The 21,377-nt window shown below is 44.9% G+C and overlaps 3 protein-coding genes across 6 annotated transcripts; 2 read left to right on the top strand and 1 right to left on the bottom strand.

Annotated features, from left to right (window-relative positions):
• Nucleotides 1-1,399: 1,399 nt before the first annotated feature.
• p2rx5 (purinergic receptor P2X, ligand-gated ion channel, 5) lies at nt 1,400-13,759 on the top strand. The gene is made up of 12 exons (XM_056408926.1): nt 1,400-1,696; nt 2,256-2,406; nt 2,611-2,682; nt 2,849-2,924; nt 3,174-3,258; nt 3,465-3,545; nt 4,416-4,557; nt 11,645-11,778; nt 11,884-11,977; nt 12,070-12,135; nt 12,311-12,399; nt 12,518-13,759. The coding sequence occupies exons 1-12, from the start codon at nt 1,566-1,568 to the stop codon at nt 12,768-12,770; spliced, it is 1,374 nt and encodes a 457-aa protein (XP_056264901.1). The 5' UTR covers nt 1,400-1,565; the 3' UTR covers nt 12,771-13,759.
• A 77-nt stretch (nt 13,760-13,836) lies between these two features.
• On the bottom strand, nt 13,837-15,180 carry emc6 (ER membrane protein complex subunit 6). The gene is made up of 2 exons (XM_056409032.1): nt 14,988-15,180; nt 13,837-14,589 (listed from the first exon to the last, which is right to left on the bottom strand). Exon 2 carries the CDS (start codon nt 14,553-14,555, stop codon nt 14,223-14,225), a length of 333 nt encoding a protein of 110 aa, XP_056265007.1. The 5' UTR covers nt 14,556-14,589; nt 14,988-15,180; the 3' UTR covers nt 13,837-14,222.
• Nucleotides 15,181-15,564: 384 nt separating this feature from the next.
• shpk (sedoheptulokinase) lies at nt 15,565-21,149 on the top strand. 4 transcript variants are annotated; one of them, XM_056408363.1, is made up of 7 exons: nt 15,565-16,156; nt 16,263-16,404; nt 17,752-17,926; nt 18,016-18,168; nt 18,361-18,536; nt 18,784-18,984; nt 20,916-21,149. In XM_056408363.1, exons 1-7 carry the CDS (start codon nt 16,019-16,021, stop codon nt 21,065-21,067), a joined length of 1,137 nt encoding a protein of 378 aa, XP_056264338.1. In that variant the 5' UTR covers nt 15,565-16,018; the 3' UTR covers nt 21,068-21,149. The 4 variants fall into 4 exon arrangements, with proteins under 4 accessions (XP_056264338.1, XP_056264356.1, XP_056264365.1 ...); XM_056408381.1 differs by lacking the exon at nt 20,916-21,149 and adding an exon at nt 19,072-19,700; XM_056408390.1 differs by lacking the exon at nt 18,361-18,536 and having other exon boundaries at nt 18,016-18,047.
• The last annotated feature ends 228 nt before the right edge of the window (nt 21,150-21,377 follow it).

Raw genomic sequence — 21,377 nt, 5'->3', positions numbered from 1 at the left:
AATGTCCGCCACAGAGGACACAGACGAATGGGCTGGGTCTCAGGAGGATAAATTCACTGTTTGAAAATTGGTGTTTTGTGATTTCAATTATTTTGATGGTATTCATTCAAATTGGTTCAATGAACTAGAATTGCAAATATCTATTTATAATCCATAGTTATAATACATTTAATATAATTCCAAGATGACTGATCAAATGCTCTTTATTTCCTTCACAATCTACAAGCAATTCATAAAGGTTGCGCACTCTCTCCCTCATATATTTTTATCATATATAAAATAATTCCTAATTATGGATGTAATTTGGCAAATGAATTATGTTCAACCCCCATGCATAACTCAAGTTGCCTGCACTCTGAATCTGGATTAAAAAAAAAGCTGGATACACATTTAATCAAAAGAGTTCCAGAGGACTTTTAGTCTGACTCTGTTTCAAAGGCTATTGAATGAAGCATGCAATGTCACACAGAACCACAAGATGCCACTGGCTTACTGGTAGTCCTTCAACCCTCAAGTTCCATGTCATTGCAGTGACAGGTTTCCTCTACCACTATAAAGAACTGTGGCTAAAAGTCCAGCAGGGACCCAATAAAACTAGTTGTTTTAACATAACACATAGAGGTCATGGTCCAAAGCAGCTGCTACGCTGGTGTCCAGAGTTGGGTTAGTGAATTTGCATGTGAAATGAGACAGTCTTGTGATATACTATCATAAAGAATCACACATTTCTATTACTGATTTACAAAATAATCAGGCCCGATACCAGTTGATATAAAGTCATGTTTTACCCTGGCTTTTCTTGTTCTTTATTTATCTGGTAGTTATCATTCAGTTGCTTTTGTTCTCTCCCTTCTCAAAAAAATTAAAATACAAAAACGGAAGATGCAAAAAGTTCAGTTGCATAAATGATCATTCATATACCTAACATCCATCTTTATTTCCCTGAGATACGTGTCCAGTTGATAATAACTGTCCCAGTAATCCCAGTGCACTGCAAATACTCAAACTTCACTTCAAACTCCAGTAGCATACTTTAAGGAGACATAAACGGCATCATATAGTTATAGAATAAAAGGTCCTTTAAAACAGAGGTTCTCAACCTTTTGTAATTCAAGGCTCCCTTCTGATTGTGGAAAAGAAATCTATAATCCAAGAACCACCAGAATCACCTGGGGAAATAATATGACAAACCACTTTTTTATTTTAATTTACAATAACCCATATTAGCAATATTTCCCTAAGTAATTGATATAAGGAGACACAAAAGTCAATGTGGATTCACGGGAGTGATTATTGAGATTATTAATCTTTTATTACATTTTGTGAAGCTTTCAAATTGTTGGTCGGGGTGTGTGCGTGTGTGTGTGGGGGGGGACGGGGGGACGACACACACACAACAACCCTGAAATAGTCGTCTCACGTTGGTGTTTCAGAGGAAGCAGTGTTGGTGTTTTACAGCCCTCTCAGTGGGTGAGCCCGCTGCATGCCCCGCGGGTCACTTGTCGTAACGCGTCTGCATATCAGCTGGGAGCCGCCGTCCCTCTCGGGTCCAGCGCGCGGGCGGAATGGCCGGCTGGGGAGTCTTCTTCCTGTCACTCCTCAACTACAAGACAGCGAAATTTGTCATCGCCGAAAACCGGAAAATCGGAATATTGTTCAGACTCTACCAGCTGGCCGTGCTGGGATACATCATTGGGTGAGGCGCGCACGCACACATCTCAAAAGCCCCCTTCTAGGCATGGAATAAAGTCACCTTTTAGAATGTGATTCACAGAGTTAAAAATAGTTGAGCTCTGCGAAAGCGTTGACATTGCTTTTTCTTTTTTTACTGCTAAAGTGAGAGCGCCATAGAGTTTTAAAGTAAAACAATAAATATATATAATTGATATATAATAAAATCATATTTCGATCTGTGGCTGTGGCATGGACTGCAGCTGGGAGAGCGTCCCGTGTGTGTGTGTGTGTGTGTGTGTGTGTGTGTGTGTGTGTGTGTGTGTGTGTGTGGAGGGGGGCATTATTTAACCCCCACATGCACGCGGATGTGCGAAATAGTTCCGCACCGTTTCGATGGAGATGCAGAAAATATTCCTCACATCAGCATTACTGCTTTCCATCTGTCTGAGGGTGGTGCTGTCAGACCCAGGGCATGAGGTCACAGACAGGCTGCTCAACGGGGGCGGCTCTGCTGATGCATAGGCAATAGGCATCCTTGTTTAACATAAGGCTCTGAAACATAATGAATCCCGATGTCTCAGGTGGGTATTTGTGATGAAGAAGGGCTACCAGGAGCGAGAAGAGGCCGTCCAGGCCTCAGTCGTCACCAAGCTTAAAGGTGTTGCACTGACCAACAGCTCCGAGACCGGGCTTCACCTGTGGGGTGCTGAGGATTATGTCATACCCCCGAATGTGAGTGAGTCCGTCCGTCCGTCTATCTCTACAGATTGCAATATTGATGTTGAGATCATGAGGCTATTGAGCGTCTGCTTTAGCGGATATCATTAGCTCTGCATTCGTCGCCACAGATTTAACAAGATTGAACTTCTCAGGAGTTTAATTTGTTTAACCTTTGGCTTCTCAATCTGACCGTCTGGTCCTAATTGAATTTTGCAGGGTGAGCAGGTGTTCTTCGTAATAACAAATTACATAGAGACCCCCAACCAGAGGCTGGGGTTCTGCGCTGAGGTGAGTATACAGAGGAGCGCACATCTCATTATTTGCTTTTTAATTGTGTGAGTGTGTGTGTGTTTGTGTGTGTGTGTGTTTTCCTCCATCCTAATATTTGAAATAACCGTTGATGAATCTGTGACAGATTGCCATGTCCACACAAATATATTTTCACATCACACAGAGCTTCAAGGTGCCAGATGGACGATGTCAAAGTGACGACGACTGTGTCGAGGGTGAGCCGGTCACAGCTGGCCACGGTGAGAATCCCAACTCAGACTCTCGTTTCCAGGTTTAGCCTCACAGGTTGAGATCAGTCATACTGGTCACTGACAATCTGAAAACTATATTTCTTCTCACGTACAGTCAGTTTCAACATTATTCTCTATGATGTGAATATTATATATAGTACACACAGTTCCAGCAGTACTCCAACTCGTCTTACTGAGGCATAAACTCTCTTTAGGCTCCACCCAGCGAAGAATGTGTGCTCTCTCTCTCTCCGTCAGGAATAATGACTGGGTTGTGTTTAAACAGCACTGGGACCTGTGAGATTCACTCCTGGTGTCCTGTTGAGTACGGCAAGAGACCCACGTGAGCCCCCCTCCCCCCCTTGCAGAACTCTTCAAATGTGCCATTTTGTGCTACCACATTGACACTCACTCTGATCCCTCACAGGGGCCGAGATATTTCACAAGTTCTATTTATTACGAATGCAGCCTGTCAGCTCCACTCGTTTTGTTTTTATTTCACACAGCTGCCTCTCTGTCTGTCTCCCCCCCCCCCCTCTTCCTCTCCAGAGAGCCCTTACTGAGCGAAGCGGAAAACTTCACCATCTACATCAAGAACTTCATCAGGTTCCCAAAGTTTGAATTCTCCAAGTGAGTGTCCCGTAAGTGGTGCCTCTTGCCGGTGGTGTCTGTGGTTTTCGGGGCATCGTGATACAGATCTCTGCGTGAGACCCAACGGCTGCTTTGAATAGCTTTAGGGTGCAGAGAGCCTTCTATTTATACCAGCCTGTGTATTGCACTCAGCGAGACAGTGAAACAGTCATCCGAGACGTCCTTGACAGCAGGCCTGGCCCTGGACAGGTGTCCGATCCGTCGGGGCTAACCCTGCGGCCATCCCCGCTGCCTCTTAAAGGCCTGCAAGAAAAGCAAAGAGATGCCACGAGGCTGCACTAATGCATCTGTCAGCATCTGGTCCTGATTACACAACCACCTCTCTTATGTTTCCTCATTTATCTTGATACGCTTGATGGGAATTGGCCGGTAATAATAATTCCTTTCAATGTGTGGTACTTCAAATGGCTGGCAGCAGTGGGGCCATCCAGTTTGTGCTTAGAGGGCATAATGGTGGGGCTTGATTGACATACGCATACGGGCTTTCAATGGCAAAACCTTCCTAGCTGAAAAATTCACTTTTTTAAGAATACTCAAATACCTATTTTTCTTGATCATTTTTCAGATAGGAGGTTTTGTACTTTGGCCTTCAATATGCTGCTGGTGTGTGTGTGTGTGTGTGTGTGTGTGTATGTGTTTGTAGTTCAGTCATAATGCATCCAAGTAATATCTGAGAATTCTGAGAGTCTGAGTTGGCAGAACCAAGTCTCTCGTGAAATGTATTTATTTATTTTCATACTTCAGAGGACGGTTTGATACAGACTGTTTTCAGCAATAGAGACTGTTTTCCATAGTTGAAGATCTGACATAGGAAAGTTGCGCTTCATGTCGGCTGTTTTGACTTCTTAGGTCCAACGTCCTTGAAGCCTGTAACGACAGCTACCTGAAAACGTGCTCCTACGACAGTGAGGACCACCTGTACTGCCCTATCTTCCGCCTCGGAGACCTGGTGAGCTGGACTGGAAACGACTTCCAGGACATGGCTGCTAAGGTACAAAGTGTAACAGTGTGCCAGTGGAGACTGCGTGTAGGAGCAACTTCAGTTCCTGGCTTCCTCACGGCCATTTCATGATACCATAACACACGTACTAGCCATTGAACTAAAAAAACCAAACAATTATTCATGTTATTCAATTCAATTCAATTCAGTTTATTTGTATAGCCCAATTTCACAAATTACAAATTTGTCTCGGAGTGCTTTACAATCTGTACACATAGACATCCCTGCCCCAAAACCTCGCATCGGATCAGGAAAAACTCCCAAATAACCCTTCAGGGGGAAAAAAGGGAAGAAACCTTCAGGAGAGCAACAGAGGAGGATCCCTCTCCAGGATGGACAGATGCAATAGATGTAATGTGTACAGAAGGACAGATTTAGAGTTTAAATACATTCAATGAATGTGACAGAGTGTATGAATAGTTCGTAGTAGGCATATTCCACGATGGAGACCTCCACGATCCATCAGGCAGATGGCGGTGGGGAGGAGGAGTGGAAGGAGTCTCAACAGTGGGCGGAGTCTCAACAGGGCAGTGGCGTAGTCGGTAGCAGGAATTCCACGACCCAGACCTCGATGATCCATCAGGCAGATAGGATCTATGCCGTCTCATAGGGTCCGATGACCCCATGAGACGTGAAGTCAAAAGGACTCCGGGGAGAAAGCAGAGTTAGTAACGTGTGATTGAGAGATGAAAATTCATCCCTAAGGAGAGAAAAAAGAGGAGATAGGTGCTCAGTGCATCCTAAACGTCCCCCGGCAGCTATAAGCCTATAGCAGCATATCAAGGGTCTGGACCAGGGCAAACCTGATTCAGCCCTAACTATAAGCTCTGTCAAAGAGGAAGGTCTTAAGTCTACTCTTAAATGAGGTGACTGTGTCTGTCTCCCGGACTGAAATTGGAAGCTGGTTCCATAAAAGAGGAGCTTGATAACTAAAGGCTCTGGCTCCCATTCTACTTTTTAAGACTCTAGGAACTACAAGTAGTCCCGCATTTAGTGAGCGTAGCTCTCTAGTGGGGCAATATGGTACTACAAGCTCCTTAAGATATGATGGTGCATCACCAATCAAGGCTTTGTACGCTAAGAGAAGAATTTTAAAAGTGATTGTTGATTTTACTGGGAGCCAGTGCAGAGCAGCTAGTGCAGGAGTGATGTGATCTCTTTTCTTAGTTTTAGTGAGAACACGAGCTGCAGCATTCTGGATCAACTGGAGGGACCTAAGAGATTTATTAGAGCAGCCTGATAATAAGGAGTTGCAGTAATCCAGTCTCGAAGTAACGAACGCGTGAACCAATTTTTCTGCATCTTTTTGAAACAAGATGTGCCTGATTTTTGAAATATTACGTAGATGAAAGAATGCAGTCCTTGAGATTTGCTTTACGTGGGAGTTAAAGGACAAGTCCCGATCAAAGATAACGCCAAGATTCTTTACAGTGGTGTTGGATGCTAGGGCAATGCCGTCTACAGAAACCACATCACCAGATAATTGATCTCTGAGGTGCTCAGGGCCGAGTAAAATTACTTCGGTTTTGTCTGAGTTTAATATAAAGAAGTTGCAGGTCATCCATGTTTTTATGTCTTTAAGACATGCTTGAATTTTACTTAGTTGGTTGCTCTCCTCTGGTTTTATCGATAGATATAGTTGAGTATCATCTGCATAGCAATGAAAGTTTATGGAGTGTTTCCTGATAATATTGCCCAAAGGAAGCATGTATAAGGTAAATAAAATTGGTCCAAGCACAGAACCTTGTGGAACTCCGTGACTAACGTTGGTGGTTATCGAGGCGTCATCGTTTACAAATACAAACTGAGATCGATCTGATAAATAGGATTTAAACCAACTTAGTGCCGTGCCTGAAATGCCAATCGACTGCTCCAGTCTCTGTAATAGGATGTCATGGTCAATGGTGTCGAATGCAGCACTAAGGTCTAACAAGACCAGTACAGAGAGGAGTCCTTTATCTGCTGCCATTAAGAGGTCATTTGTAATTTTCACCAGTGCTTTCTCGGTGCTGTGGTGTTTTCTAAATCCTGACTGAAACTCCTCAAATAAACTATTATGATGTAGAAAGTCACACAACTGATTTGCGACCACTTTCTCAAGGATCTTGGAGAGGAAGGGGAGGTTAGAGATCGGTCTGTAGTTAGCCAACACCTCTGGATCCAGAGTGGGCTTCTTCAGGAGAGGTTTAATAACAGCCACTTTGAAGGAGTGTGGTACGTGGCCTGTTAGCAGAGACACATTGATAATATCTAATAGAGAGCCGCCAATTAAAGGCAAAACGTCTTTAAGCAGCCTCGTCGGGATGGGGTCCAAGAGACAGGTAGACGTGTTCGAAGTAGAAACCGTTGAAGATAATTGGTCACGGTTGATGGGAGAAAAGCCCTCCAAATATACGGTTTCCAAGGCCATTCCACTTGAGGACAGATTGGCACTGGTTAAGGGCAAGAGATTATTAATCTTGTCCCTAATAGTTAAAATCTTTTCATTAAAGAAGTTCATGAAGTCATTACCACTGAGGTCTATAGGAATGCTCGGCTCCACAGAGCTGTGACTCTCTGTCAGCCTGGCTACAGTGCTGAAGAGAAACCTGGGGTTGTTCTTATTTTTTCTATTACTGATGAGTAATAGGCTGCTCTGGCATTACGGAGGGCCTTCTTATAAGTTTTAAGACTATCTCGCCAAACTAAGCGGGATTCTTCCAGATTAGTTGAACGCCATATGCTTTCAAGCTTTCCTGACGTTTGCTTCAGTTTGCGGGTCTGAGGGTTATACCAGGGAGCAAACCTCCTCTTCCTCACTGTCTTCTTCTTCAGAGGGGCTATCGAGTCCAGTGTCATTCTCAGTGAGCCTGTGGCACTATCAACAAGATGATCAATCTGGGACGGACTAAAGTTAGACCAGGAGTCCTCTGTTATATTGAGACGTGGTATCGAATCAAATGCAGAAGGAATCGCTTCTTTAAATTTAGCTACAGCACTATCAGTTAGACATCTGGTGTAGAAACTTTTGACTAACGGTGTACACTCCGGTAGTATAAATTCAAAAGTTATGAGGTTGTGGTCTGACAGAAGAGGATTCTGTGGGAAGACCTTCAAATGCTCAATGTCAACGCCATAAGTAAGAACAAGATCAAGCGTGTGGCCAAAGCTGTGAGTGGGTTTCTGTACTCTCTGACAGAAGCCAATCGAGTCCAACAATGAGATGAATGCAGCACCTAGGCAATCATTATCAACATCCATATGAATATTAAAATCTCCTACAAAAATAACTTTATCAGTTTTAAGAACCAAACTTGATATAAATTCTGAGAATTCAGATATAAACTCTGAATATGGACCTGGTGGCCGGTACAGAATCACAAATAGAATTGGCTGTAGTGTTTTCCAGGTTGGATGTGAAAGACAAAGAACAAGGCTTTCAAATGAGGTGTAGTGTAATTTTGGTTTAGGATTAATTAATAGGCTCGAGTCAAAGATGGCTGCTACTCCACCTCCTCGACCGGTGCCTCGAGGAATGTGAGTATTAATATGACTTGGAGGAGTCGATTCATTTAGGCAGACATATTCTTCATGGCTCAGCCAGGTTTCAGTGAGACAACATAAATCAATGTGATTATCTGATATTAAATCATTTAGTAACACAGCTTTAGATGACAGAGATCTAATATTTAGGAGACCACATTTAATAGTCCTGTTTTGTTGCACTGCTGAAATAATGGTGTTAACTTGTATAAGGCAGGGCTCTCAAGTCTCACGCATTGAGCGTGAGACTCACGCATTTCGGTCTTATCTCACGCACTCCCGCCACACATCGAATTCCTCACGCTGAAAAAACCTCTCGGCTATTTAATGCTTGAATGCAGGGGTGCTCAATACGCCGATCGATTGTTCCGCTGCAGAGCTCCGACGCCGGTCTGCGCGCATTGGGATGGAGCAAAAATAGTCACTAGCACCCCCGTCAACAACTCTTTTCGGCTCGATGCCGGCGCGCGCAACGGTCAGCTGTATCGGGTGCTGATGGAAATCTCACGCTTGCCTGTCTTCAAAACTTGAGAGCCCTGATAAGGTTATTGTGTACGACTCCTCTTCTGCTTTCTTTTGATATAATTAATTTAAGTTTAAGTGGCCGTGGGACAGACACAGTCTCTATGGAGCTCTGGGAGGGACTGGGTGAGAGGGAGCAGATGCCCCGGGGGGGGGATGTGCTATGGGGGACACTGGGTGACAGGGATGACAGGGGCGTGGGGCTACTCTGTTTCTGCTTTATGACATGAACCCCTGCGTTGTCACAGATATGGCTGTCCGTTGATCAACTTGGTCATGTTTGCAGAAATGAGACGCACTCCGTCCAACGTGGGATGGATGCCGTCTCTCCTCATCAGATCAGGCTTTCCCCAGAAAGTCTTCCAGTTGTCTACGTAGCCCACATTATTCGCTGGGCACCACCTCGACAGCCAGCGGTTGAAAGACGACATTCGGCTAAACAATTCGTCTATCTGCAAATTTGGGAGAGGGCCAGAGAAAACGACGGTGTCCGACAACGTCTTGGCATAAGCACACACGGATTCCACATTAATTTTAGTGACTTCCGACCGGCGGGCTCGGGCGTCATTACCACCGGCGTGTATTACAATCTGACTGTATCTCCGCTTGTCCTTAGCCAGCAGTTTCAAACAAGACTCCACGTCGCCCGCTCTGGCCCCCGGGAGGCACACGACTGTGGTCCGCGGTTTCGCTATTTTCACGTTCCTGACTATCGAGCTCCCGATAACCAGGTTGTGTTCCTCAGCGGGTGTGTCGCTGAGCAGGGAAAACTGGTTGGAAACGTGAATCATATAACGTGTTATCATATTGCTGTTATTGACATTGATTGACATGGTATGGAATCAGAACCAAAGCAGTCTCTCTACGTCTCTCTCTCTCTCTCGTTCTGTCCACTTCCTGTTTGTAATAATAATAACAGACACTTAGATCCTGTTTTGCCCATGAACTGCAGGCCAATATCAAAACTACCATTTCTGTAACAAATCCTAGAAAAGGTTGTGGCCGGTCAACTAACTGCTGCACTTGAGAGGCACAATATGGTTGATACATTCTAGTTAGGGTTTCCCAAACAGCACTCAACTGAAACTGATCTCCTGAGGGTTTCAAACGACTTATTAATGTCATCTTATGCAGGTGACTGCTCGGTTTTGGTGCTCCTTGACCTCAGTTCAGCATTTGACACCGTAGACCATAACATCTTGATTGAGAGGCATATCAGGCACAGCGTTGGCGTGGTGTTCATCATACCTCAGAAACAGAAGTTTTACTGTCTCGGTGGGAGAATTTGTGTTAAACATCTCTCCAATGTCCTGTGGGGTACTGCAGGGCTCGGTCCTGGGTCCTCTATTTTTTCTTTATTACCCCTGGGACAAATCATAAAAAACTATAATGTTGCTTATCATCCATATGCAGATGATATCCAACTGCATGTCTCCTTAAAAACCCAGTGAGGCTTTCAGGTTAACTAGCCTCCTTGACTGTGTCAATGCTATTATGGACTGGACAGCAGTCAATTGCTTACAACTAAATGATAATAAGTTAGAGGTTCTGTTAGTGCACCTGATGATGCTGTCACGATGATAAAGCAGAGCATTGGTCATCTGCCTTCTGCTGTCCACCTAAAACGTCGTAATCTCTGGGTAATTTTTGATAAATCCTTGTTGTTTGAACACCATGTCAAGCAGCTGTCTAGAGATCATGCTTCTTCCACTTAAGAAACATCAGGAAATTGAGATCTGTTTTATCTGTAGCTGAATTAGAGATGATTACACATGCTTTTATCTCCTCTCATATTGATTGCTTACCTTTCCCCTCTCTTAATAAATCTGTGATAAACCGGTTGCAGGTTATACAGAATGCTGCTGCAAGAATACTGAAAAAGAAAAATAGAGGTCTCATATCATCCCGATACTCAAGTCCCTTCACTAGCTGTAGAGCATAGGAACAACTTTTAAATCCTCACTCTAACATACGGATCACTGCACGGCCAGACTCCTTCATATTAGGCTGAATTACTGCTCGTTATTACCAAACTGTTTTAATTGACTACTGTACTGCACTTTGTGACACTTTGCCTGTGATAAGTGCAATATAAATACACTTTACTTACTGACTTACTTACACATTCTGTGAAATCAAGGCCTAACTGCAGAGCATCAGGCTATGAAGTGCAGTACAGTTGTATGTAAACAAACACCAACAGTCTCTGGATTGAACTTGAAGTTTGACTCCAGCAGAGGAGTGTCGTATTACTCGAAAGGAAAGGGAGAGTCACCGCCTAAAATAGAATTTAAAAAATAATCATTTATTGGACAGATTAATTTTCAAGATACAAAAAGACAAGTGGCGATATGAAGCCACCTTGGAGCCGTGGTCGGCGGTTTGAACATGTTTCTGTATTGTGATCGGATCGAATCGCGGACTGAAATATTTCATCAAGGCAAAAGCTGAGCAGATGGGATCTAACTTATGCATATTCTAAGAATAACAATAAAATGCAGGTGGATCATGGGCCTCTGCTTTATTGTAAATCACACTGGTTGGGTAGAAAAAGTAAAATAACGTATCTTTTTGACAGAAACAACCTTATCAAGAGGTCCAGATTTGGGCACATGTTGTGGTCGTCCTCGTCTTCATGTGTTTCGCTCAAGTGACATGGACTCTTATGCATGAGAAATACTTGAAACACCTGAAATGATTTTCAAACCTGGTCAACTTGATCTTCATGGAAATGCCAGTCCCTCTGCTGGTGGACTGCTCCAGTTACAGGGTCCTGGTGTTGTGCATGCTGCCACACTGTCATGGTTTACCGGGACACTTGAATAGAATGGAGCCATCATTAATGTCGTCGGTAATCGTTGCAGTGAAAAGGCATTTTGTTTTTTCTGTCTGTGAAAAGGTCATATTCTTAATGGTTTTTATTCCCGGTGCAGCTCCACCGACCTCCAATCTGATTTAAAATTTAAGCAGCCAGATGGATGGAATTGACACGACATGAACCATAGTCACACGGGTCACTGTTTTTGTCCGTCAGGGTGGGTCCGTTGGTATTCTCATCGAGTGGGACTGTGACCTGGATCAGGACTTCTCAAAGTGTAACCCACAGTACAGCTTTACCCGCTTGGACATAAACTTGAACAACTCGGTCACATCGGGATACAACTTCAGGTATGTCCCTTCGGGAATTCGGCAGGAAGTAAATCCTCCCACTGCTAAAAAAAAAAAAAACTTGTATTATATTCATCTTTTATCCACTGATCTTTGCCCCTACAGATTTGGCAGGTATTACAAGGATCAAAATGGTGAAAGCTTTCGCACTTTGTATAAAGTGTATGGGATCCGCTTCGATATAATGATCAATGGAAAGGTACAGCAGTGATGCAATACGTCCTTCTTTCTGAGGGAGGTACATGATTGCGGTAGTAGACTCGCAGTGAATGCCAGTTTATTGTTTTGCAGGCCGGGAGATTCAATATTGTTCCCACAATAATTGCCATAGGCTCGGGTGTTGCCCTGCTGGGTATAGTGAGTAATTTACAAAAATATTATGTTGAAGTGTCAGTGGATGATTGGTGATGCCTGACATTTGAAAAAAACATCCGATTAGCGTGATGCCAGAGTGGACGATGACTGCAACAACAATGAAGCTTCTCTGCAGGGCTGTGAAAGAATCCACTTAAGATTGTTATTTTTCTTTCAGGGAGCCTTCGCATGCGATGTGATACTCCTGTACTTGATGAACACAAGCTCCTTTTACCGAGAGAGGAAGTTTGAGATCGTCAACTTCAAGTAGGACTAAACTGCAGTCACACAAACTTCAATGGTGGGCCTTCTTAAATCAGCCGTACTACAAACCTTTTTAACATAACACTTCTCGGCACATCTCCCTCCGTAATGTATGTCCCAGGAAAGAACGGGCTAAAATCAAGGATGGGAAGACGGGTCAGCGGGAAAAGAGATCCAGGAAACCACCTGCGGAGAAGCAGAACGCCAACTCCACCAAAGAGCCAGAGGACCTCGAGGCCACTGCAGAGAGCCAGCTGCCTGTGGACAGACGGGGTCCCACCGTTCCACGCAATGCAGGACAGCGATACTCTGCCATGATCCCTCCGCAGAGGGCAGAGCCGAAGCATCACATCACCTTCTCTTCAGACAATTAAGTTGGGCAGGCAGATCAAGACCAATCACCTGTCGAGGCCCGCGAGAGGCGGAACCAAAAGACGAAAGGACGTGGACTTCTCACCCAACTGGTACGCCACTAGCTTGAGTGATGCTTCTCCCGACTACACACACGTTGGTCCACAGAAATGTAAATGTTGCCTTCTGTGCAAGTGGGCCAGGAAGCAGATGTAGAAACACACAGCAAGGTGGTTGTCAGGGGCGGGGTCAGGGTTCAAAGATGGGATGTGGGAGATTACAACAGGTCCTTTGATAATGATATGTAAGAGCGACAGAAGGGATTCATCTGAGACTTTAAGTCAAATGCCAAATATTTGCAGATTACTGCTTTATAAATGCACATTATTAACTTGGTTTCATGTCATAAAATCAGTGCTTCTGGCTTATTTGGCTGTTGATCAGACAAATTAAGATTCATTATCAGACCAATTCATATGATTATTGACGTTTCATTTTGCCATTTATGGAATTATTTGCAATTTCTTTTTAATCAAAATGGCTTGCAGTGATAGATTCATGAACCTCAATGGATTAGATTAAGTAAAATACAGATTGCAGACTAATAAATGAACTGTAAAGTGATTTTGGCTCAATCAGTTCTTAAAACAACTCCGTAATGATTTTATGAGCATGGATTCAAAATGAAAACCTTTAAATACAACTGCACTAAGAAGCATTGTGTATGAAAGTGTGTGAACGGTCTTAATGGTTAGTTGTGAAGGGAATTTGGGTGCATCGTTAAAACACGGCCGATGTGTCTCCTGTGTCGACGTTGATCTCAGGCATGCGATGGCTGCAACACAATCTTATTCACGATGTTATTCACACGTGAAGTTGTGATGCGCTCAAGTCTACGGAGAATGGACAAGTTCACTGCTGATTGTTCATAAACGGTGAGACATTGAAGTGCAAGGACTCTTTTGTTCTTCACGTTATTATTTATTAAATGGTCTTTATTGTTGGAAACATGCATTTGTCGTGTTTATTTCACAGCATCAACCAATGAACTGCCTGATGACAAACTAATAAATAATGTATACACACCCACAAGTTGCAGTTATTTATTCCAATCAGAAATGTTATAATTTAACTGATATTGTACATGAAATGTAAAGAATAGTGCTTACATCTTGAATGTAATCAGTTTTAATCTATTTTACACTAATCTACATTATTATAACCAGGCTTTTATTCTGGTATGGATGACACAGAACACAGAGCAGGAGTTACAGGTTGAAACAAGTCATAGTCACTGCTAAGTGTGGCACAGGAAAGATAAGAACAGTTCATTTTGAATTCTATAATTATAGACACATCCTCTGATTAATTTAACAGTTACAAATGGATGTAGTCTTTTACTAATGTAGTCTCTACAAACAGCAGGGTAGACAATATTGTTAGGGCTGATTTAAGGTTATTCTTCGTAAATCATTCTAGTACACATGCACCATTCCGTAGAGGAAAGTCCAGAACAGGACGTAAGTGAAAAGACCTCCGACAAGGCCCCCGGTGAAGAGCAGCCGCCGCGATTTAAAGCATTTGTTCCACCGCCGTCCGGCCTTGAGAATAAGCAGCACGGAGAGGAGGAAAGCAGAGATTAAATAGAAAATGAAGCCGTAAAGTCCAGTCAGCCCGAGGATGCCGGCTGTTGCTCCGGACAGAGCGGACAAGGAGGTGCGGCAGTAGTCCAGCACGGCGGCGTTGCCCCTCACAGACACTTCGCTGATGAACTGGGGCCCCTCGCGTTTGGCTACAACTCCTGCCATCTTGGCTCAGGTCAGCTCTCACACGAAGATTCTCCTGTTTCAGGAGAGATTCAGACACAAAAAGGGCATTTACTCAAATACATTTGTTGCTCACTTTTATTTTCCACATGTATGTCACAGATATGGACAACACAACCGGAGATAGATTAGATATTGGGACATAGTTAACCACGATGGAGGATACATTGACGGGTCTAATGTGTTTGTCAAAGACAAACGGTAAAGCTGTCAGTCAGCCGCGGTGGAGCTCAGCCAGCTGCTGACACTATACACCAACATAGATAACGGAACACCAACAACATCAAGCGGCGTGGTGACAGAACCAGGCACACAAGTTAGAGACCCAAACAGATGAGCCTATTTTAGTATGGCTAGCTTTAGCCGTTAGCTTGTCATCCAGGCAGCTCCGACGGTAAATTGACAGATTCTCACCGGAAATACACGCAGGGACTCGTTGGCTCCTCGCGGCGCAGTTACAAGAACATAACGTGTCAGAGTAACTTCACAGGCCGGGATGGTGGAGTGTCTTTAAGGAATGTGAGCTGATATGGCACGGAAACAGCACATTCATTCTCGTTTGGATAACACACCGAGGCAAGATTCGGCCATGTTTATTCGCAGTGCATTGTGGGTCAGGTCGAAACCGGATCAAACCAAACCGATGCTGAGGCTGTGGTGCGTTCAAAGCCCAATACAGAGTAGGAAACCTTTTATAGTATGGGGAAATATATTTGAGTATCATTACTGGTCCTGGGTGAGCATGTGCATACAGGTACATTCGCTCTTCTCAAACGTCATTCAAACGTAATGTTTCATAACAACCCCAACAAAGCTAACGAAAGCAAGATAAAATATATTTTAGATGAAAATGCTAATTGCTGTTAAAACTGCAATAACTATGTTTTAATTTGTTAACATATCTGACCAATTTCACCAACATGCAACGTCTTTAGTAGCATAAGGACATGTGTAACATAACAACATGTGTTTCGTTTCCTCTTTTCTTTACCCCAATAATCAGGATATAATAGGCAAAACAAATAATCAGCAAAGTATGAGACAGGCAATCGACCCTCATCACAGATAATACTTTCGCCTTGTCATTTTAGGAGGATGTAATGAGTATATGAATAACTTAATTCCATATGTCATGCCAGCAGACCTGGCGCTGGCCGAACTGAATGCACTGAAGGCTTTACGATGTTGGGAAAAGTGAGGACATTTCGTAATGTTTTCTTCCTCTTCACGTCGACCAAACGAACCGAAACAATTGTGATATTTGGGCATTTTGTTTATGTTTTCTGCAGTATTGCAAATATGGAAGTAATGGCTGAGGAGTAATCTCTTAATGTTTATCTCCAATTTCCTACATCTTTGAATGCGGCATAGTTGACTTTGCCTTGTTGTCATGCTGCCGGTGCAGCTGATTGCCAAGGCATACGTTTCATCAATCATCATCAACAATGTCTTCCTATATCCTCGGTGTGGACGTGGGCACCACGTCGGTAAAAGCAGTTTTATTAGAAACGGGCTCCAGGTCGGTGACTGCGAGTCACACGTTGCCGACCTCGTGCGATCTAATCGACCACAGCGGGATAAAGGTGAGTGTGTTCCGCGGTGCGATTACGTCATTACCAAACAACTTTACCTCACGGCTCGGCAACGTTAACGCTACTGTGTGTTTGTCTCCGTACCCGTCCCGCATAGGCGAAAGAGCAGGAGACCAGCCGGATCATCGACACTCTGAACCGGTGCATCGGTCTGTTATCGAGACACCAACTGCAGCATGTCATCAGCATCGGGCTGTCCGGACAGATGCACGGGGTCCTACTCTGGAAAGCGAGGGGCGGTAAGACAAGCACCGCAAGGTGTGCTACATGAGAAGATGGAGCAGCAAAGAAATATATATTTTCTTTCTTGGAGTCATTTTAAGTGTAATATTATCAAAGAGGAAATGCCTGAATCTATCTTGATTGTAAAGAATATAGATGTCCAAATGCAAGTGAGATAAAAAAGAAAAGAAAAGACCAATTACCCTGAAATAATGAGATTCCTATAAGTCCCATGACAGACATCCTTCAGGCTACTGTGATGTCAGTTCCTTAATATTTTGGCCCCTATATTTACACAATCTATACTCGCCTAAGAAGCTCTTTAATCTGGAAGGGGCCCAATATAAGAGTCGTAAATCACACGTTCGAAGTCCTCGAAACATTTCTAATGACATACATAAATTATAAAGGCAGCTGATGTATTCACTTTTCTTTTCAATATTGGAAGTGCAATGGTTATACTATTTGGGTTACCTTTGAGTCGTACTTTGTTTCAGTACACCTTTGTAACATGCTTGTGTACTTATAAAATGGCCCTCAAGTGTTAGTCAACACTTGTTAGACTCTGAACTCCCAGTTGCTCCCTGGCGCTTCACTGCAGTCCATTGATCCTGAATTACTCAGGATGGGTTGAATGCAGAGAATAATTTCCCCAATATGGGATTAATAATAATAATAATAATAATAATAATACAATAATACATTTGGCAGTTGGACTAGAGCGTGGGGCGCGGCAGACAGACAACAATAGCAGTGTTTCCAGTCAGTTTGAACATGCATTATGGTGATTCATATTCCACACTGTTTCATCTCACATGGTTTTGCATGTGTTGTTCAGAAGGTGTTACAGTCCAAACAAAGGGCATCTCCAATTTCCCTATTGTTTGAATTTTTATGATCACTGGTCAGGTAATGAAATAAGGTTATTCTAGTTAAAGTTGTTCTGTGCTCCCAACAACCCATTTTGGCTTTAGTGTCCAAAGATAATTAACTTTTTAATTTGGACAACAGCTCTCATAATGTTTAGAAAAACATTCCCTAGCGAAGGCCTCAGGGATTTGGAAGAAGCCTTTCGAGAAGAGAGCGATTTTTCCACACTGTTGAATGAAGCCAATTATCTGCTCTGTAACACTGGTGACATTTTAAAGATGTGTTTTGAAAATGGATTCGAGGAGCTGAAATATTCCTATAAACTTGGCTGGTCCATTGTAGCCCTTTCACATCTACGCCATCTGCTGGTTGAATCCAAAACTTGACCTGAAGATATGTTTGTAATTGTAGTAAATCTATGCTCCTGGGATGTTTTTGCATTGCATCCAAACAAAAAGTCAGACCAAACTTTTTTTCTTTCTTGCCTATCGCAGGTTGCATTTGGTCCAAGAGGGATTTCTTCACAAGCGGAGACACCAGTCAGCTGATCACCTGGCAGGATGGGCGTTGCAGCAGCAACTTCCTGTCCTCTCTTCCAAAACCAGATTCGCATCTCAGCGTAGCCACGGGGTTTGGCTGTGCAACAATCCTCTGGCATGCAAAGCACAGGTAAGACATTCAGAAAATAACCCCACGCCGAGTCTGTGGTGCCCCTTGGTTTGGACATCTGGAGTAAAAGATGTGTGCTTTCATTGCAGGCCGGAGTTCCTTGAGGACTTCACCGTGGCAGGTACCATCCAGGACTACGTGGTGTCCATGCTGTGTGGTTTGGACGGGTGTGTGATGACACCCCAGAATGCAGCCAGCTGGGGTTTCTTCAACACCTCCTCCAACCTGTGGAACGTCGACATGTGTGTGAAGGGCAGAGCGCCCCGCTCAGTTTAACTACTCAGTGCATGAAGCGTGTTTTATAGTTTGTGCATGATCGGTTGTTAATCTGACATCACTTTGGCATTGTAAGCTTGTAATTAACTGTACAGAGTTGTTACGTGTAACAAGCTTCTCTCTCTCTGTGTGTGTGTGTGTGTGTGTGCATGCTCTAGCCTGAAGGGTGCCGGCTTCCCCTTGCACCTGCTTCCTCAGTGTGTGCGATCTGGTGGGTTGGCAGGACAAACGTGCTGTGACTGGCACGGTATCCCTGCTGGTACGCCAGTGGGGGCCGCCCTGGGAGACTTGCAGTGCTCTGTCTACTCCTGCATGAGTGCGAGAACAGATGCAGGTGAAACAGGAAGTCTCGGCATTCCCCTCAGGGCCAGGATTATACTTTGTGCAGTGCTTTTCATGCACTTCCTGATAAAAGAACCATGTATCAGTAAATACCCGTGTTTTAGTTTGAACTCATTGTGTTTGAGCACACACAGAAAGCAAATGCATTATGGATCAAGTGTAATCCTGATTCAGAACAACAAGAATCCAGAGTTCACATGCCGTCGGTGACAGTTTCCGTCTGTCTCCTAATTTCGCAGTTCTGAACATCAGCACTTCAGCCCAGCTGACCTTCGCCATGCCAGCCGACTTCAGACCTCCAGATTCTCCACAGCCCGCCTCCTCCATCTCCTACTTCCCCTACTTTGACGACTCGTACTTGGCGGTGGCGGCTTCACTCAACGGCGGGAATGTAATGGCCACTTTTGTGGGGATGCTCACTTCCTGGATGAAAGAGCTCGGTATGTATCGTACTGTATTGTAGCGTAGTCGTGTGGTCCGGACTAAAGTATCACAAGTTATTTAGTATCTGCACTTTCCCTCTATAGCATCACCATGAGATTCACTCATGTGGCGTTGCGTGAAATGTCTCTACAACTATTGTATCGGTTGCTATGAAGCGTTGTGCACACGGTCACGTTCCCCTGAGGAGGAGTTATAATCCCTTTGGGGATCCTTTTGACCCGTTTGCTCTAGCGCCATCGTCAGGTCACTGAGAGCCCAGGGACGGTGCTGTCCACTTTGTTGCCATTCCATTGTGCCTGTCCCCAAACACCCCAAGGTAACCTGCCTGAATGACTGGAGACCCGTAGCCCTCACCTCGATTGTCAGTAAATGCTTCGAGAGGTTGGTCAAGGACTTCATTTGTTCCATGTTGCCTGCCACGCTGGACCCATGGCCTGCTTCAAGAGATCCACTATTGTCCCTGTGCCCAAGAATGCTTCTCCAGCATGTATGAATGACTACCGACCGGTGGCCCTCACCTCGGTGGTCATGAAATGCTTTGAGAGGCTGATAAAGGACTACATCTGCGCCTTCCTCCCTTCCTCCATGGACCCGCTGCAGTTTGCTTATCGCCCAAACAGATCCACGGATGATGCTGTCTCCCAGGTACTGCACACCACACTCTCTCATCTGGACAGCCAGAGGGGGGGCTATGTGAGACTGCTGTTCATTGATTATAGTTCAGCTTTCAACACCATAGTCCCTCCAGACTGGCCGGCAAGCTGATTGAGCTGGGACTGAACACCCCTGTGTGCTTGGATCCTGGACTTCCTGACCGCCAGGCCACAGGTGGTCAGGGTGGGCAGACACACTCCAAATCCCTCACCCTGAACACAGGATCCCCCAGGGTTGCGTCCTCAGCCCCCTACTGTACTCCCTGTACACACATGACTGTGTGGCCAGGTTCAACTCCAATACCATCATCAAGTTTGCGGATGACACAGTGGTGGTGGGCCTGATCTCCGACAACGACGAGAAGGCCTACCTGGAGGAAGTTGCTGATCTGTCACTCTGGTGCCAGGACAACAGCCTCATCATGAATGTCACCAAAACTAAGGAGCTGATTGTGGACTTTAGGAAGGTACAACAACAGAGGACGTACTCACCACTGGGGATTAACTAACGGGACTACTGTGGAGAGGGTGAGCGGGTATAAATACCTGGGAGTCCACATCACCGAGGATCTGACATGGTCAACAAACACAGACACTCTGGTGAGAAAGGCAAGGCAGCGCCTCTACCACCTCAGGCAGCTGAGGAAATTTAAAGTTTCCCAGAGGATCCTTCAGTCCTTCTACTCTGGAGCTGTAGAGAGCGTCCTGACAGGAAGCATCACAGCCTGGTTTGGCAACTGCTCCGCTCAGGACAGGAAGGCTCTGCAGAGAGTAGTGCGTTCGGCTGAGCGCACTATTGGAACTACACTCCCCACCCTGCAGGACTTGTACACCAGGAGGTGCAGAACCAGAGCCGGCAGGATCATGAAGGATCCTCACCACCCCAACAACAGACTGTTTCAGCTGCTGCGGTCAGGCAGGCGCCTCCGTAGTCACGCTGCAAGAACAGAGAGACTGAGACGGAGTTTCTTTCCTCAGGCCATCAGGATTGTGAACTCCGACCTCACCAGGACCCCCACATAGACCCACACAACTGCCCCTCTTAGGCACACACACACACACACACACACACACACACACACACACACACACACACACACTTACTGTAAATATTGTGTTGTTTTTTATTTGTAAATAGTGTGTACTTGTTGCCCTTGCACATTCCTGCTGAGCATTGCCACTTTCATTTCACTGCACACCCTGTTTGTGTATGTGACAAATAAAACATCTTGAATCTTGAATCTTGATCTTGAATTTGCATATCGTCAAAACAGATCCACCGACGACGCAATTGCCATGGCACTTCACACCGCCCTTTCCCACCTGGAGGGGAGGAACTGTTGTGTGCGAATGCTGGTTGTGGACTACAGCTCAGCGTTCAACACTATTGTTCCCGCCAAGCTCGACACCAAGCTCAGAGGTCTAGGCCTGCACTCTACCATGTGCAGCTGGATACTGGACTTCCTGTCGGGCCGCCGCCAGGTGGTGAGGATGGGCGGTACCCACTCAGAGCCGCTGACCCTCAACACGGGAGCCCCTCAGGGATGCGTGTTGAGCCCTCTCCTCTACTCCCTGTACACCCACGACTGCACGGCCATGCACAGCTCCAACGTCATCATCAAGTTTGCTGACGACACAACAGTGTTGGGGCTGATCACCGACGACAACGAGACAGCCTACAGGGAGGAGGTTGGATCACTGGTACAGTGGTGCCAGGAGAACAGCCTCGTCCTCAA

The sequence above is a fragment of the Pseudoliparis swirei genome, chromosome 3, assembly GCF_029220125.1.
Source record: "Pseudoliparis swirei isolate HS2019 ecotype Mariana Trench chromosome 3, NWPU_hadal_v1, whole genome shotgun sequence".
Taxonomy (NCBI): domain Eukaryota; kingdom Metazoa; phylum Chordata; class Actinopteri; order Perciformes; family Liparidae; genus Pseudoliparis; species Pseudoliparis swirei.
The sequence above is the reverse complement of the archived record's forward strand: the minus strand, read 5'-3'. Positions and strand labels throughout refer to the sequence as shown.

What these genes read in the sequence shown, in the direction of transcription:
- p2rx5 (XM_056408926.1), top strand. Translation starts at nt 1,566, where the DNA reads ATGGCCGGCTGGGGAGTCTTCTTCCTGTCACTCCTCAACTACAAGACA. An exon ending in ATTATGTCATACCCCCGAAT is followed by an intron (nt 2,407 to 2,610) that starts GTGAGTGAGTCC and finishes TGAATTTTGCAG; the next exon opens with GGTGAGCAGGTGTTCTTCGT. An exon ending in ATATAATGATCAATGGAAAG is followed by an intron (nt 11,978 to 12,069) that starts GTACAGCAGTGA and finishes ATTGTTTTGCAG; the next exon opens with GCCGGGAGATTCAATATTGT.
- emc6 (XM_056409032.1), bottom strand. Translation starts at nt 14,555, where the DNA reads ATGGCAGGAGTTGTAGCCAAACGCGAGGGGCCCCAGTTCATCAGCGAA.
- shpk (XM_056408363.1), top strand. Translation starts at nt 16,019, where the DNA reads ATGTCTTCCTATATCCTCGGTGTGGACGTGGGCACCACGTCGGTAAAA. An exon ending in TCGACCACAGCGGGATAAAG is followed by an intron (nt 16,157 to 16,262) that starts GTGAGTGTGTTC and finishes CGTCCCGCATAG; the next exon opens with GCGAAAGAGCAGGAGACCAG. An exon ending in TTCCTGGATGAAAGAGCTCG is followed by an intron (nt 18,985 to 20,915) that starts GTATGTATCGTA and finishes TCGTCAAAACAG; the next exon opens with ATCCACCGACGACGCAATTG.